General features: G+C 60.0%; 7 protein-coding genes across 7 annotated transcripts; 4 read left to right on the forward strand and 3 right to left on the reverse strand.

Moving 5' to 3' along the window:
• Positions 1-246: 246 nt before the first annotated feature.
• On the reverse strand, positions 247-797 carry GGTG_04617 (hypothetical protein). The gene has a single exon (XM_009222413.1). The coding sequence runs from the start codon at positions 728-730 to the stop codon at positions 377-379; it is 354 nt and encodes a 117-aa protein (XP_009220677.1). The 5' UTR covers positions 731-797; the 3' UTR covers positions 247-376.
• A 2,260-nt stretch (positions 798-3,057) lies between these two features.
• GGTG_04618 (hypothetical protein) lies at positions 3,058-6,333 on the reverse strand. Its single transcript, XM_009222414.1, has 2 exons — positions 4,648-6,333; positions 3,058-4,591 (listed from the first exon to the last, which is right to left on the reverse strand). Exons 1-2 carry the CDS (start codon positions 5,978-5,980, stop codon positions 3,852-3,854), a joined length of 2,073 nt encoding a protein of 690 aa, XP_009220678.1. The 5' UTR covers positions 5,981-6,333; the 3' UTR covers positions 3,058-3,851.
• A 548-nt stretch (positions 6,334-6,881) lies between these two features.
• Positions 6,882-10,503, forward strand: GGTG_04619 (endoribonuclease YSH1; the record flags this gene model as incomplete). Its single annotated transcript, XM_009222415.1, has 5 exons — positions 6,882-7,034; positions 7,109-7,206; positions 7,762-8,887; positions 8,984-9,725; positions 9,816-10,503. 5 exons carry the CDS (start codon positions 6,882-6,884, stop codon positions 10,301-10,303), a joined length of 2,607 nt encoding a protein of 868 aa, XP_009220679.1. The 3' UTR covers positions 10,304-10,503.
• Positions 10,504-10,514: 11 nt separating this feature from the next.
• Positions 10,515-10,799, forward strand: GGTG_04620 (hypothetical protein; the record flags this gene model as incomplete). The annotated part of the gene is made up of 1 exon (XM_009222416.1): positions 10,515-10,799. One exon carries the CDS (start codon positions 10,515-10,517, stop codon positions 10,797-10,799), a length of 285 nt encoding a protein of 94 aa, XP_009220680.1.
• A 107-nt stretch (positions 10,800-10,906) lies between these two features.
• Positions 10,907-11,629, forward strand: GGTG_04621 (Arp2/3 complex subunit; the record flags this gene model as incomplete). The annotated part of the gene is made up of 2 exons (XM_009222417.1): positions 10,907-11,289; positions 11,407-11,629. The coding sequence occupies 2 exons, from the start codon at positions 10,907-10,909 to the stop codon at positions 11,627-11,629; spliced, it is 606 nt and encodes a 201-aa protein (XP_009220681.1).
• Positions 11,630-11,689: 60 nt separating this feature from the next.
• Positions 11,690-13,086, reverse strand: GGTG_04622 (hypothetical protein). The gene is made up of 2 exons (XM_009222418.1): positions 12,787-13,086; positions 11,690-12,660 (listed from the first exon to the last, which is right to left on the reverse strand). The coding sequence occupies exons 1-2, from the start codon at positions 13,009-13,011 to the stop codon at positions 11,836-11,838; spliced, it is 1,050 nt and encodes a 349-aa protein (XP_009220682.1). The 5' UTR covers positions 13,012-13,086; the 3' UTR covers positions 11,690-11,835.
• A 795-nt stretch (positions 13,087-13,881) lies between these two features.
• On the forward strand, positions 13,882-16,826 carry GGTG_04623 (AP-2 complex subunit alpha; the record flags this gene model as incomplete). Its single annotated transcript, XM_009222419.1, has 4 exons — positions 13,882-14,378; positions 14,460-14,740; positions 14,838-16,779; positions 16,823-16,826. The coding sequence occupies 4 exons, from the start codon at positions 13,882-13,884 to the stop codon at positions 16,824-16,826; spliced, it is 2,724 nt and encodes a 907-aa protein (XP_009220683.1).
• Between the last annotated feature and the right edge of the window lie 12 nt (positions 16,827-16,838).

Consider the following 16,838-nt stretch of genomic DNA (forward strand, 5'->3'; position numbering starts at 1 on the left):
TACTAGATTGTCGCCATCTACTGGGAGACAACTGCCTACGCAGGAAGGGGCCTATGGAGGAGGTGCATGGTCAGTGTATTATACACACAGGACAGGCCAAGATTCGGGATATTTATTGGGTGTTGCAGACTTCGATATGGCGGAGGAGATGTGTGCTCTGACGCGAGCAGGGGCGAGGGCAGAAAAATACATGAGGATGCGCTTCTTGCTCGTTTCTCGATGGGTACGGTCCAGCATTATTCCCCAGAGCTCTGCGGACTAGGAAGTGACCAGGCAGCCGAGAGGAGCGAGTGAAAGAGACATCTGGACGCAGGGAAATAGAAAAGTAACAGAATAACACTCTTATGATCACAAAGTCCTCCCTGCTCTCCTGACGTCATAAGCGGTAGCCATGGCTGCCAGTGAGCTCCCCGAGATCCGCGGCGCCGGGGTGTCGTTGCACGGGCCAGCCCGTTGCAGATCCACACGCGGGCGCCTCGACCATCCGATACCCGGTTCTAGTTTTCCATGCACTAGACGTCTGCCGGGCTAGCCACACTGCGGAACGAGGGGCATCACCTCCCCGCTCTTTCTCCTCGCCACAGCAGCAAGGAGAGAGTGGCGCGTCTAGGATTCGTCTGGCCCTGCAGGGTGCGGCGGCGGCGGGCTTGGCTGAGGCTTGGGGTAGGGCTTCCCGCCCGGAGACAGGGAGGCTCCGCAGCTCTTCATGGCTCCAGTCCTGCTGCTGCATAGGTACAGTTTTTGGCAAGTTTTCGAGTCAGCCACATGTATCCTGGCGTGCGAAGGGGCTCACACATGAGGAGAGGCGCCGTTGGGGGTAGCCTACAGGGATCAAGGTTGTTACGATTTCCCTGGAGGCCTGCTGTCACGACGTAACGAGGCACATTGGCCGGCGGATGCAGGGAGTGTAATCTAGCAAGCGGAAGAGAAGATGATTGGCGGCGATGTGGTTGGAACTCTGGCGAAGACGGGAGAGTGTGACTTGGTCTGCCTAGCATCCATCTTGCCCAGCGAGACAGGATACACCTGGTTTTATCATCTCTCCCTTTGCAGCCCAGACGTTGAACTACCGAGTAGCCGCCGCCCCCGCCCGTCCTGCTGAAATGTACAGGTGCGGCGAAGCGAGAGGGAAAAAAGCTAATATGCCACCCCTCAGTCTGACATCGGCCATATTTGACAGGTCATTTGACAGGTAGTAGGACTATTGGCATATAGCTATTATCTGCGGGTGACGCAGCCAAGCATTGGGGGTGTAATTAATATCCACCCCTCAAGGCCGCCTGTCGGTGTTTGATCGACGCCAAGGCTGTGGGACGGACGGGGCGGGGACTGCCGGAGCAAGACGGCCAAATGTTTGACCTAAGACATGGGGAGACAAGCCATTGAAGACGGTGGGGACATACGAACCGAATGAAGCCAAAGCCGTGGGTGGTGTGATATGGACCAGGGGAACGCTTGCGGGGGTGGGGAAGAGAAACTCTCTTCCTCTTGGGAGGGGGAAGGAGGGCGACAGAGGGTGATGAGTGGTGGGACACGACAGTGCCGAGCAGGCTTGGGCTCGGCGTGGTCTGAAATAGAATGGGAAATGTCATAGTGAATGCATATACCTGCCCGCGTAGGTAGGGGTAGGTACCAGGCAGCGGCTATGCACGGCACACATATTAGGGCTAACGTCATCGGCCGAGATGGCAGGATAGTATACCTAGATGGGTAGGTAGCCAACTTCTCGTCACCATCGCCAGTTTAGGCAGCTCCATGGGGGCGTTCCAGCGCACTGGCACCCTGAGTGGTCTGCATGACGTGAGGGACGAGATGAGGGAGCGACGTTGCATACGTGTACAGCATGCATGTGCCCTCCAATGAGCGCTTGGCCATGTTTATGCTCTGGGGCGCCGCCGTGGGGCGGTTTTTTTTATATTTTTTATTTTTTATATATTCTTTTAATCCGTACTGGAGTTGAGCCCTCTGTCCGACGTAGCCGGCCTTGGCAATCCCTCATCCCCTTCGCCCATGCCGACCAGCCCGCCTCAAAAGCTGAGTGAGGGGCGGAGTGGATGTGGTATGGCGCGATACAGAATACGAACTGGCGCCTGGGGATATTGGCTAGGATGTCCGCTATCCAAAGGTGTGATAGGCTTCAAGATTATGCGCAGATGTGGGCTCGGCATGGGCTAGCCTCTCGGGCTACCTAGGTTGTTTCCCGGACGAGTACGCGGGGAGGTTCTATTGATGGGATATCTGGTGCAAGTCCTGTCGACTTCCGTTAAGGAAACCCGGCACAGATCTCATGGCGAGTGGCTCCGTGGTGCAAAACAGAGCACAGAGACAAAGATTATGGAACAGAAAGGGTTTAACAAGGTGAATAATAGAAACAGGCCAGCGGATTGGATGTCGAAACCGATGATCCCCAAGAGCCGTATGTCGTTTGGACGGGTCCCATGACAGAAGCGCGCGGCAGCCGAAAAGCTACCGCATAAACAAACTTCGCTCACCAGTCCAGGATATTACCCACGGGTCTGCAAAGCAAGGGCGCTGTAGGCCAAGCACGCGTGGGCTGGCGGTTCAAAAAGCTTGCGGCACCCCTTGCAGCGGCAGCTCTCCTCGGACACGTCACCCCGGTGAAGGTGACCACGTCTGAGCTTGAGGGTGCGGTTGCTGCTAGTGGATCTCGATCTTGACCTTGAAAGTAGCGAGGGAGGGAGTCGACAGGTTTGCGGGGCCGTGGATGACGACACTCTTGCCCCATGTGATGGGACCACATGACATATACCCTACCGATACCTCCCGGTGGCCGCGGTGGCGGTGCCCCTGGCTGACATGGGTGTTCGAGAGAGTATATCGCGGCAAAGTGTGAAGAGGAGGTGACAAACGGGCCGTGAGTACAAGACTACGACTATGTCAGCAATCAAGAGAACACGGTGAGGGTCGTGGAGCTGGCCCACTGCCAGGGACAGGCCTAGCTGGCCGCGCATGGAGAAGTTCATCAAGACAGGATGGAGACCACAAACGCCGGTCAAGTTTGGCACATATCAGAGCCTGCCAGGCATTCGTTCATACTGTGTGATTGACTGATTATCCCGATGCAGACAGCCGGCCTCCTTTCAACCATATTACCAACAGTGACCTCCCTCCAAATGCATTTCTTGGGGCTGCCGCGCAATTCCGGGGTAGTGGTGTTCATCAGATAGAGAAGAGCGGAACCGCAAAAACCCGAAAAACCAAGCCGTCAGCCCAACAGTGCGGTTTGCAGAACCCCTTCCCTGAAAGAAAGAAAAGAAGAAAAAAGAGGTAACAGAGGCAGCAAGCAATCAAAGGCATTAAGGGGTGGAGAAGAGTATGTGGAGGTCAAAACAAGTAATAAAGAAACTGTGAATAATCAATCGTTCTTCTAGACAGGCAGAAAGAGCAGACGCGACTGATGAGTAACTCCCGATTCTAAAACAATGCTGAGACGCCGTCTCCCCACCTGCCGTAAATAACGCCTGGCTTATCAAAATTTGCCTGATGTTTTTGAACTTTTGTTTTTTTAGCGAGGACTGCCGTCCGGGGTGATGCAGGGTTGGATCGGATTTCTCGTCTGATGCAAAGTCGATACAACACGCCACGACTGTGGTGGCCTCGAGTGAGTTAAGTAAATAAAAATGGGAGAAGGGCTCTCAGCGAGATCCGACGGGGAATGGTTGTGGCGTGTTGCACGAGCACCGGCCGGCCGCCTGCGCTTCCAATGGATTCCGGAAGCGTAAGCAGCAAAACCCCGCATGCCACGTCCGACCAATACCAGCAAGGGGACATGCCAGAGACATGTGCCGCTACTGGCCGAGGTTCGAACTACTCCTGCGGCGCCTCTGGTACTACTTCGGCGCCGAGGAGTCGAGCATGAGGTATGCCTTTTGTAGGGCCCGGAACTCGAGGTGCTGCTCCCTCTCGAGGACCTGGATCCAGTCTCGGAGTTGGATGTTCTTGCCCTTCTCGCCGTTCTCCCTGAAATCGCCGTGCCTATACCTGCCATCCTGGGTGAGGGCCGCCACCTCGGGCACCTTATTGCGCCCCAGCGCCGCCGCCGCCCCGGCTGCCAGGCCGCCAGGTGTGGCAGGCGTACCACCGGGTCCGCGCGGTGTCGAGGCCCCGCTGCCCGCGCCCGCGCCCATCCAGCTGTAGGTGCGCTTGCCCTTCTTCTTGCGCGACAGGGAGTCGAGGAAGTGCTGCGTGGTTGAGTTCGCCGTCGCCGTGTTCATCGAGTCAAGCGACTTCTGGGCCGCGGCCGCCTTTGCCTTCAGCTCCTTTTTGGTCGGCACCTTGACGGGCGGCGGCGCGTCCGCGTCGGCCCCGCCCGGTGTCCCTGGAGCCACCGACCCTGCTCTTGACCCGGCCGTTGATGCCGCCGCGTCACCGCCCTTTTTCTTGCGCTCCTCGTCTTCGGCGCGCTTTTGGCGTTTCCTGAGCCTGGCTTCCTCCGAATCCCGCTCCGACTTACTAGTCTCGCGCAGCGCGGCGCTGAGATTAAAGCTGGCCCCTGGACCGCTGACTACAGTCGCTGGCTTGCCACTAGCCGATATTGCTGCAGGGTCCGACTCGCTCGCATCCAACGAGCCTGAATGTATGCGTCAGATGAGTTGTACAGGAAAGGGTGCGATAACGAGCACTTACGCTTAAGTGGGTTGACGCCAGGGTCGGCTCCGTGCTCGTCCCCCGGCGCCGGACTGCTCATCTCAAGAGCCAGGCCAGCATCCACCGTCTTTATCGGTACGGCCACATCGACCCACTCAGGTGGCGCAACGCCATGAGACGTTTGCTGTCGCGTGCGCGCGACCCTGTCGGCATCCTCGACCAGTTGCCTAAGCCGATGTTTTGTCGCGATGGACAACAGCCCGATCTGTTCGGCCAGGAACGATTCGACAGGCAGGAAGGACTTGGTGGTGGACACGACAGCATCTGGGCCCACGACCTTGGTGATGACATCAACCGAAGGCTCCGGGAACTCATCACCCAGCTTCATCTTGCCCATGCCGCCGTTTTTGACGTCCAAGACTAGGCCGAGGCCATACTCGTTGGCAATCCGGTGTGCCCGCCCGTGGAGGACAGCAAGGTTACTAAATGGATTCTTGACCTCGTGGCCGCGGACAACAGAAAGCTTTGCCGCTGCATCCTGCCAAGCCACCTTGGCTTGCTCGACCTCGAACTGTATCTGGTCCTGCGAGATGGCCTGAGCCGGCTGGTTGGCAAGTCCGGCACCATACATGGACCCGGCGGCTCCAGGTGTGTTGGCAGGGAAACCGGTCCTGGCCTCGGCCCTCGTGCTGCCGGCGTAGAACTGCGCCATGAACTGCTCTTCCTCCCTAAGGTCGATGCCTGTTCCCGCGAGCGAATCGTCGACGTCGTACTGCACCTCCTTGACGGGCCGCTCGGCCGGCTTGGAAGGTGGCCCCATGGCGCCTGTGGGCATTAGCACCTGCGACATAGGTGCCAGGGTGGCATTAGTTGTCGCGTAGGGTGAGGGAGCCGGCGCCGGTGTCAGCGGGGTCGTCGCTTGGGACGGCACTGGAAGGATCTGGGAGGGCGACATCACGGGCGGCGTGCCCGGTGTGCGGCCGGGCATGGTCAGCCCGGGCGAGAGGGACTGCATGGAGTGGTTGAGGGGGAGGCCATTGTTGTGAGCGTTTCCGTTGATGTAGGGTTGTTGCACGAGGTTGTTGGGCGGGAGGGCGATGTGGTTGGGATACGGTACGGGTGAGGGCGCGTTAGACATTGGCGGCGGTGTTGCCATGGCGCCTGGGCTGTGCATATAGGAGGGCGACGCGACGAATGGCGAACCTGGTTGCGACGATCCAGGGCCCGGCGAGGTGCGTTGTCGCTTGGGAGGGGGATTGCCGCTGTAGGGAGCTTGTGAGTTGGGCAGTGCGGGTGATAATTGGGCGGGCGAGTAGGGCCGCGGCGGCGGCGCGGAAGGCAGCGGCAGCTGCTGGTGCTGTGGCTGCGCCATGTCGGGCGGCGGGAGCTGCGAGAGTTCCGGGCGTGGGCTCCGGTCCTGTTGGGCGATGGGGACGATCGTGGCGCGGATGGCAGGGCGATGGTTCTGGCGCTCCTCCTCCAAGCGCCCCAATCTCAGGCAAGCTGCCCGTGCAGCCACAGCGAGCCTCCTTTGGCGGCCACCATCGGCCGACCGCGGTCTTCGAAGCTTCTGTCAGTATAAATTGTGATTCTTGGGGCTCGCTACTCGTAAATGTAGGCGCGTTAGTCGCGGTTACGCGATGCGTCGTCCGTTGTGGTCGTTGTTCGTTGGCTCGGGTGGCGTTTTCACAACGGCCAAAACGATGAGAAGAAGCTCAAGTTCGCGAAAGGCGCCTGGCGGAGCCGCAGGCTGCTCCACGTCACGTGCAGCGAGTGGCGGTTGCGTTTTGCGTCGCGCCTGTCCCACTTTTAACTTTGCTGGATGGAACGTTTTGCCCCGGCCGGCAGAGCGCTCCACTTTTGCATGCCGACCGGAACGCGTTCTACCTAATTTCGACAGCAACCAAAGTTTCGCGTTCGCCCAAATGGGACTTCAAAGCAAGGAGCTCGATCTGTCGCATCGCAGCCTCTCTGCCGCCGTTTGACACCAACACAAACAAAGCGGAAGTTGAGCGCGGCTTGTGTCCAGGCTCTAAAAGCGCATATTTAATCAGTCGTCAATTAACTCCTGGGAACTGCGTGTTCCTCTGCGCAGTAGAAGTCCATTCGCGAGCGAGCACTGTTTGGCCGGCATACCGCTGATCTCGAAGGAGAGCCCTAGGGCAACAGTATCTCGCATCACTTGACAGGCCTCGATCCTAGTCTCGAAGGCGCCTTCTACATAGCCGGCCTCTGTGTGGCGCCGCGCGGCCGACAGCACGACAGCTGCAGGCATGGCTTCCAAAAGGAAAGCCTCGGCTATGGCAACTGCCGCCCCCGACGAGCCTGTTGACCCCGCCGACGAGCTGATTTTTACCTGTCTCGGTGGTGGCAACGAGGTCGGCCGGTCCTGCCATATCATCCAATACAGGGGCAAGACCGTCATGGTAGGTACCTGCCACATCCCACAACTCGCGCCGGCCTGTTCACGCAGCGGTTGCTAATCTTGCTGCCACCATAGCTCGATGCCGGCCAGCATCCCGCATACGATGGTCTTGCTGCGTTGCCGTTCTTTGATGACTTCGACCTGAGCACCGTAGATGTGCTGTTGATAAGCCAGTAAGCAGCACCCGACCGTTTCCTTCGCGTCCTCGTGGCTCCCCCTCTCTCGCTTTGCCCTTGCTGGGTGGCATTGTTGTGGTATACTGCACGAACACTAGGGCCTCGGAGGTGGGGCCAACGCTTGTATGGCTGGCTTGAGACCTGGATAAGAGCTTGCTTGCGATGGGCAAGACGACTTGATGGCGTCGCGACCCCCGTCCGTCGCTATGCTGTCATTCATGCTCTGCAGCCGCACCCACGTTGGGTGGCACAAAGACACAAGCATGAACGGGGCTCCGTCAGTCAGATATCGCCATGTACAAAGAAATCAAATACATACGTACAATACCCTGTCGCCCGCTTCCACCTTTGCCAGCCCCTTGCGCCTGTGAAGAAGCCGCCTAGCTTGCCGTCGTCGATCAGCTTGTTGCCACCCCTCTGGTCGCGAGGTAGGCAGCTAGGCTGCACCCAGCACCCAGAGAGATCGTCCCGTCCCGCACATTGCCTGCAGTCCGTTCTTGCGCGCCACGTCTTGACTGGATGTCACTGACCTCTTGGCCCAAATCCCAATAGTTTCCACATCGACCATGCGGCATCTCTGCCGTACGTCCTGGCAAAGACCAACTTCAAGGGTCGCGTCTTCATGACACATCCGACCAAGGCCATCTACAAGTGGCTCATGCAAGATAGCGTCCGCGTTGGCAACACATCGTCGAACCCAACATCGCAGCCTGTCTACACAGAACAGGACCATCTCAACACGTTCCCCCAGATCGAGGCCATCGACTACTACACCACACACACTATCTCATCGATCCGCATCACTCCGTACCCGGCCGGCCACGTGCTGGGCGCGGCAATGTTTCTGATCGAGATTGCAGGACTCAACGTCTTCTTCACGGGCGACTACTCGCGCGAGCAAGATAGGCATCTCGTCTCGGCTGAGGTGCCGCGGGGCGTCCAGATCGACGTACTCATCACCGAGTCGACATACGGCATCGCGTCGCACGTGCCCCGCATGGAGCGTGAGCAAGCCCTCATGAAGTCTATCACGGGCATCCTTAACCGAGGCGGCCGTGTGCTCATGCCCGTCTTCGCCCTCGGCCGCGCCCAAGAGCTGCTACTAATCCTGGACGAGTACTGGGATCGCCACTCCGAGTACCAAAAGGTGCCCATCTACTACGCCAGTAACCTGGCGCGCAAGTGCATGGTCGTCTACCAGACCTACGTCGGCGCCATGAATGACAACATTAAGCGCCTGTTCCGCGAGCGCCTGGCCGAGGCCGAGGCCGCGGGCAACGTCGGCACCGGTGGCGGGCCCTGGGACTTCAAGTTCATCCGCTCGCTCAAGAATCTGGACCGCTTCGACGACCTTGGCCCCTGCGTCATGCTTGCCAGCCCCGGTATGTTGCAGACGGGCGTCAGCCGCGAGCTGCTGGAGCGCTGGGCGCCGAGCGACAAGAACGGAGTAGTCATCACGGGTTACAGCGTCGAGGGTACCATGGCCAAGCAGATCATGCAGGAGCCTGATCAGATCCACGCCGTGATGACGCGGAATGCAGCGGCGGCATCTCGTAGGGCTGACGGCGAGAAGCTCATGATTCCGCGGCGCTGCAGTGTTGCCGAGTTTTCATTTGCCGCCCATGTGGACGGCACTGAAAATAGGGAGTTCATCGAGGAGGTTAACGCTCCAGTTGTGGTGAGTTTAAGCCCATCGCCTCCTTGGGCAAAGTGTGGAATTTGCAAGCCAGCGCGTTTGCAATAAACATGTGCTAACCACCACTACTCTACCTAGATCCTCGTCCATGGAGAGGTCAACAATATGATGAGGCTAAAGTCGAAGCTACTGTCACTCAATGCAAACAAGACGGAAAAGGTCAAGGTCTTTAGCCCGAGGAACTGCGAGGAGCTGCGCATCCCTTTCAAGGCGGACAAGATGGCCAAGGTTGTGGGGAAACTAGCAGCCATCCCTCCTCCGACAAAGCTCCCTCCGGCAGACGGGGGTCTCGACGGCCCACTACAGCAACAGCAGCAACGACTCATTACGGGTGTGCTGGTGCAGAACGACTTCAAGCTATCGCTGATGGCGCCCGAGGACCTGCGCGAGTACGCCGGCCTGACGACGACCACCATCGTCTGCCGGCAGCGCATCAGGCTCAGCGCCGCGGGAGTGGACCTGATCAAGTGGGCGCTCGAGAGCACGTTTGGCGCCATCGACGAACTCCCCGAGATGCGGAAGCTGGCCCGGCAGAAGCAGGCACCGGGTGACGTTGATGGCGCCACGGATGACGAGAAGCAGGACGGCGAAGAGGCAAAGGCGGAGCCAGACGCCGACGGGGACACGAATATGGAGGCTGCCGACGAGGAGGTGGAAAGGCCCGTAGCCGGATACCTGGTCATGGGCTGTGTCAACGTCAGATGTTTCGCTAGTGGCGAGCTGGAGCTCGAGTGGGAGGGCAACATGCTGAACGACGGGTTCGCCGATGCCGTCATGGCTGTGCTCCTCACAGTGGAGAGCAGCCCTGCTGCTGTCAAGCGTAAGTTCCAACACATATGCGACCTCTATGGCATTACACACCTAATACGGGACTACTGCTAACGGCTTCACTGCCACTCGGCCCCAACAGGCTCTTCAAGAAAACACTCGCACTCGCACTCACAAGACGACTCGTTCGTCCTCCCGACACGAAACCTGCACGCCCATCTCAGCCCGGAAGAGCGGCTGGAGAGGCTTTTCATGTTCCTGGAGGCGCAGTTCGGCGCGGACCACGTCGAGCCCATCAAGGAACCGAAGCTGCCGCCGCTGGGTGAGGAAGAAGCCAAGGGGGAAAAGAGCGAAGGCGGCAGCGGCGGCGACGCGGACGAGTCCATGGAGGAGGGGAAGCCGGCAGGCAACGAGGCCAAGCGGCTGGAGGAGAGGCGGCGGGCGGAGCTGGCGCGGCTGCACAAGATCGGGATCCCGGTGCCCGGGGTCGCCATCAAGATCGACGAGAAGCTCAACGCCAAGGTATGGCTAGAAGACCTCGAGGTCGAGTGTTCTAACAAGGCGTTTGGGGACCGGGTTCGGGTCGTGGTTGAGCGGGCGGCCGAGATCACGGCGCCCCTGTGGGGCTGATGTTTTTCGTTGGGTTTGGGCGTGGGAGACGAGCCGTTTTGACTGGAATAGATCTCTGATGTCTTGTGTTTCAGACGGGAGTGTGCTCGTCCTATCTGTTGCTTGAACCTTTAAATCTCTGTAGTACCCATGTATACTACGCGCTGTCTGCTACTTGATTGGGCTTGTTTGATTTGCTGTAAAAAGGGTGTTCAAAACATACCACCAAGCGATGTCGCCTCTTGTTACAGGTGTTAGTCTCGACAACGATGGGCTGAGGGTTAGGGTCCGGCCCAGCTCCCCTGCCTCTGGCCCCGCCATCCAAGCTGGTCCCCACAGTGCTGCCCAGCTGCCACACGGGATGACGATGAGCCAGAGGCAGCTCCATGAAGACGCCGCGGCACGACCCAACCGACCCCGACTGACCACCCGACGATTGGAGCGAGGGAACGACGACAAAGCCGCACGATCCCCCCAACCCTCCATTCTTTCTACCGCCCTCACCGAGCCGGATTGACGAGTACCACATCGCCTTCCTCCTTTCCTACAGCTCCCGCCCCCCTCCCCTTCACCGACGACCAAAAAAAACGACAAACGCCCCGCCCCTCGCCCGCCCTGCCCGACATGTCCATCATCCAGCAGCACACCGAGGCCTCGCTCAGCGACGCGTGGCGGACCATCGACATCGACGCGCTGACCGAGGACAGCTGCGCCAACTTCGACACGGCGACGCTGCGGCCGCCCCAGCCCGAGGTGTCCGAGGCCGAGGCGCGCCAGGTGGCGCAGCAGGTGCGGCAGCTGCTGCGCGGCGGCGACGCCGAGGGCGCGCTGCGCGGCTGCCTCGAGGCGCCCGTCTACGCCGGCGAGCCCGCCGCCCGCGAGGCGCACCTGGGCGCCGTCATCGAGGTGCTGCAGTCCATCAAGGCCAGCGACATGTCGCCCATGCTCGCGCGCATCTACGGGTCCGAGGGCGGGAGCGAGCTGCTGGACGTCTTGATGAAGTACATGTGCGTTTTTTTTTTGTTTTTTTTGCTTGGGGGTTTTTCTTTTCCTCTCACTTTTCCGTCCTCACCCTTTTTTTTCCCCTGTCAACTAACGCTGACGGCTCCGCCTTTCTACAATAGATACAAGGGAATGGCTGCGTCCTCGTCCATCAAGGAGGCCAGGACCCCGACAAAGATGACGCCGCAGCCCACCGGCTTCAGCCAGATGTCGGGCCGGCCCGGCGCCGCCAACGAGCCCGCGGGCGCCGGCATGAGCGTCCTCCTCAGCTGGCACGAAAAGGTCATCGACGTGGCCGGCCTCGGCTGCATAGGGCGTGTCATGACCGACTGGAGGAGGGTGTGAGAGAGGCTTCCAGCGGCGCTACGAGCTGATATACACAGGCGGGAAGGCGTTGCAGCATTATCTTGTGTCTTTTTTTTTTTTTTTTACAAGCGGCGGTCTCAATTATATGATGTACTACCGACAGAACGAATACAAAAAGCCCATGAAAGGTCCAGTATTGCTTGCATATGGGATTCAAGAGACCCCCGATTCCCATTCAGATTGCTCTATTTGTTCTCCAGGATATCCTTTAGGTTTACTTGGCCGCTGCCACGAGCTAGCGGCTGAGGCTGATTCGCCCCCTCGCGCCATCCGATCATGTAGATGATCCTAAAAGTCGCGGGGATGGTGCCGTCCGGGTTCCCGTGCAGCTCGCGATATATGGCGTCGTTGGCAAGCAACAGGTCGCGGCCGATGGCGCCCATCTCGCGGCCCAGCACGGCGTTGGCCTCGCCCATGGCCTGAAGGTCCTGCATCAGCGAAAACGTGTCCGGGTAGTCGATGATGATGTCGTCGACGTCTACGGTCAGCATCTTGAAGCCGCAGCGCTGCATCAGGCCCCCGACGTCGCGCACGTCGGCGAGCGGGGACACGCGCGGCGAGATGCCGCCCTTGCGCTCCTGCTCGGCCAGCTGCAGGCTCGTGCGCAGCTCGAAGAGCGTGTCGCCGCCCAGCATGGCGCCCAGGAAGGGCGCGTCGGGCTTGAGGCAGCTGTTGATCTGGCCCAGCACGGCGGGCAGGTTGTTGATCCAGTGCAGGCTCAGGCTGCTGAGCACGAGATCGAAGGACCCCGGCTCGAAGGGCAGCGTGCCCTCCTCGTCGTCCAGCACGACGCGCGACATGTCCAGCTCCGAGTTCCAGGCCTCGCCGGCGTCGCGGTGCAGCATGGCGCGCGACGAGTCGGCGGCCGTCAGGTGCGACACGCGCCGGGCCAGCGGCGGCGACGTGGGCCGCGACGGGTCCGGGTCCGGGTTCTCGCGCGCCAGCGCCTTGGCCACGTTGCAGGCGTTGGCGCCAAAGTCGAGCGCCTTGGGGAAGTGCCGGCTGAAGTCCTTTTTTATTCCCAGCAGGCGTGGGCGCACGTGTCCGTGTCAGCTGACGTGCATGGGGAGGAGGAAGGTCTCCTTTTTGTCCCAACTTTCGAAACGAGAAAAGACGCGGGCCCTGTCCGTCCGTACCAGTAGTCTTTCGCACAGCCGGATGGCAACCTCATCCTTGAGGTAGTCGGCCTGCCGGCTGGCCTCGACGTCGGCGGCGGCCCTCTCCTTCTGCAGCCATTTGGTGCGGCGGTTGAAGACCTCGAAGACGGGGGCGCCCGCGGCCTGGAAGGCGTACGACCGCCTGGCCCAGCGTTGCGCGACCGAGCACGGGGTCGCAGCTAGTCTGGGCAGATACGGTCTCATTATCCGCAGCCGGGTCGCCGAAGCATTGGCGTGTAGATGTGACGGAGCTGGGGGTTGAGATGAACGAGAGAATTGGACGTCATTTCTCTCATTGAGCTCAGCCACATTTGCCCTTTGCACCAGTCGGTGTGTGGCTAGTGCTTCATGGCGCGGCGGTCGAATTTGAGATGGGGCTAACGCTCTGACGGCCCGCCCAGCATTTACAGGGGCTCTCAGGTCCAGCCAAGCCGGGCTCAAGGGGCACTCCACCTCCACTTTCCAACCACTGCGTCGCCGTCGTGTGATATTCGGTCTGTCCAGGACTCTGGGACTCGAGCGTAAATCCCGTCGTTGCTGCCCGTGACTACCACAGCTTGTCAGGACAGCCCACCTGCAGCTAAAAACAACACTCTCATTCTCTTCCGCGCGACTATGACCTTGCCTAGTGCTCAGAGAGCCCGTTAGGACCCGAATCAAGCCGCGCCGCTCCCGCAACCCCTCGATCCGCCGACCGCCTCATCGCTGTGCCGCCAGCCGCCAGCTCCCACGACCCGACGCCGCCCGCCGAACCACACCCACACCCCTGCAGTCTTCGGATCTATTAGAGCTCTTCCCCAGATTCTGTGCAACGATTCGAGGGTAGCACCAGCGCGCAGCTCCCTTTTGCAACGCCAGTGGTTGACTGGTGGTAGAAGCCGCCCACCACTCGTCAGGAACAGAGCAAGACGGAGGTCGCGTGTCTTTTTTTTTCTTTTTTTTTTTCTGCCGCTCCAGCGTTCCGAAGGGGCCACGACGCATACGGCTGCGGCCAAGACTGCCCATACGAACCGCACCCCGATCAAGGCAACGAACGACCAGCGGCGCACCCACCGCGGGTAGCCACGGGCAAAGATGGCGTCCACGGCGGCCGGCTTCCTCGGCCGCTCGAGCAGCAGCAATGCCAACATGCGCGGGCTTGTGCAGTTCATCGCCGACCTCCGCAACGCGCGCGCGCGCGAGCTCGAGGAGAAGCGCATTAACAAGGAGCTGGCCAACATCAGGCAAAAGTTCAAGGACGGCAGCCTGAGCGGCTACCACAAGAAGAAATACGTCTGCAAGCTGCTCTACATCTACATCCTCGGCTGGAACGTCGACTTTGGCCACCTCGAGGCCGTCAACCTCATCTCGGCCAATAAGTACTCGGAGAAGCAGATCGGTTACCTGGCCATGACGCTGTTCCTGCACGAGAAGCACGAGCTGCTCCACCTCGTCGTCAACAGCATACGCAAGGACCTGCTCGACCACAACGAGCTCTTTAACTGCCTCGCCCTGCACGCCATTGCAAACGTCGGCTCGAGGGAGATGGGCGAGGCCCTCAGCGGAGAAGTCCACAGGTTATTAATATCGCCGTAAGCACCGACATGGCCCTCCACAGCCCTCGTTCTCTACCTGAAGCTGGATGGAATGGCTGACATGCCGCCGTGACGCAGAACATCCAAGTCGTTTGTCAAGAAGAAGGCCGCCCTCACCCTCCTGCGCTTGTACCGAAAGCACCCCGACATAGTGCAGCCCCAATGGGCCGAGAGGATAATATCTATGATGGACGATATTGACCTCGGAGTCGCGCTGTCGGTCGCATCTCTGGTGGCTGCTCTGGCCCAGGACAACCCGGACCAGTACAAGGGTGCCTATGTCAAGGCCGCCCTGAGGCTCAAGAAGGTTGTCATCGACGGCGATTGCACGGGCGACTACCTGTACTACAAGGTCCCCTGTCCGTGGATCCAGGTGAAGCTCTTGAGGTTGCTTCAGTACTTTCCTCCATCAGGCAAGTGGTCTAACAAGTGCCCAAAACCTCACCGTGGCTCCAGTCTTATTAACCCTACCTCCCTTGACAGAGGATAGCCATGTTCGCGACCTGATACGGGAGTCGCTACAGAAGATACTCAATCTTGCTCTGGAAACCAACAAGAATGTGCAGCAGAACAACGCCCAGAATGCGGTCCTTTTTGAGGCTATCAACCTCATCATCCACCTGGACACGGAGCATGCACTCATGAAGCAAATATCGTCAAGACTCGGCAGGTTCATCCAGTCTCGGGAAACCAACGTCCGCTATTTGGGGCTCGAGGCCATGACGCATCTCGCTTCCCGCGCCGACACGCTGGATCCCATAAAGCAGCACCAGGAGGTCATCCTGGGCTCGCTCAAGGATCGCGACATCAGCGTGAGGAGAAAGGGTCTCGACCTGCTCTACAGCATGTGCGACTCGACCAACGCCCAGATCATTGTCGGCGAGCTGCTGCACTACCTGCAGAATGCCGACTTTGCCATCCGTGAAGAGATGGTGCTGAAGATCGCCATCCTGACGGAGAAGTACGCCACCGACGTGCAGTGGTACGTCGACATATCGCTGCGGCTGATCGCCATGGCTGGCGACCACGTCAGTGATGAGGTCTGGCAGCGCGTGATTCAGATCGTCACAAACAACGAGGAGCTGCAGGTCTACGCCGCCCAGACGTCACTGCAATACCTGCGGCAGGACCACTGCCACGAGACGCTTGTCAAGATTGGGACGTACATACTCGGCGAGTTTGGCCACCTGATCGCCGAGGAGAAGGGCTCCAGCCCGATTGAGCAGTTCATGGCGTTGGAGAGCAAGCTTGCGGCAACATCGTCCTTCACGCGCGCCATGATCCTTTCGTGCTTTGTCAAGTTTGTCAACCTTTTCCCCGAGATCAAGCCGCAGCTAGTGCACGTCTTTGACGTCTACAGCCACACGTTGGACTCGGAGCTCCAGCAGCGGGCGTGCGAGTACCTGGCGCTGGCGAGCCTCCCGACGGATGACCTGCTTCGGACGCTGTGCGACGAGATGCCACCGTTCCCGGAGCGACAGTCGGCGCTTCTGTCGCGCCTGCATCAGAGGCACGCAAACACCAGCGACAAACGGACATGGGTCGTCGGCGGCAAGGACGCCAACGCGGACGCGTCCGAGTTGAATATGGTCAAGAATCCTGGCCTCAAAAGGACATTCAGCTCCAACGGACCCCCTCAGGCCAACGGCAACGGCAACGGCATTGCCAACGGGGCCAATGGGAAAGCGTTGTCGGACCTGAGCGGGCTGGACATGAACAACATGGAGAAGCCGACTAAGCTGCCCAACCTGGCGAGTGCGGCGCACCTGTCGCCCGGGTGGGAGAAGGGCTACAACCGGCTGATGCTCCGGGCGGACGGCGTGCTCTTCGAGGACGGGCAGCTGCAGGTCGGGGTGCGGTCCGAGTACAGGGGCGAGATGGCGTGCCTGATCCTGTACTTTATGAACAAGACGCCCGCGCCCGTCAGCTCCTTCACGACGACGCTGGACATGGACGAGGGCGAGAAGGACGCGCTGGGCATGGACGTCAAGAGCCTGCCCGAGAGCACGCTGTCGCACCAGGGGCAGTCGCAGCAGGTCATCATGTTCCAGGCGCGGCGGACGTTCGAGAAGAGCCCGACGATGCGCATCAGCTACCTGGCGGGCGCGCTGCAGGCCGTGACGGTCAAGCTCCCCGTGGCGGTGCACAAGTTTATGGACCCGGCCGACCTGTCGGCCGACGACTTCTTCAAGCGCTGGAAGCAGATCGGCGGCGCGCCCCGCGAGGCGCAGCAGATCGTCAGCCTGACCCAGGGCGCCCGCGACAAGGGCAGGGAGATGCACGGCGGCTTCGTCCGCAAGGTGCTCGAGGGCTTCAGGTGGGGGCTGCTGCCGGGCGTCGACCCGAACCAGAAGAACTTTGTGGGCGCCAGCGTGCTGCACACGACGGCGGGCGGCAAGTTTGGGTGCCTGCTGAGGCTGGAGCCCAACTACGCGTCACAGGTGAGTTTTGGTGTTC

The sequence above is a fragment of the Gaeumannomyces tritici genome, assembly GCF_000145635.1.
Source record: "Gaeumannomyces tritici R3-111a-1 unplaced genomic scaffold supercont2.2, whole genome shotgun sequence".
Classification (NCBI taxonomy): domain Eukaryota; kingdom Fungi; phylum Ascomycota; class Sordariomycetes; order Magnaporthales; family Magnaporthaceae; genus Gaeumannomyces; species Gaeumannomyces tritici.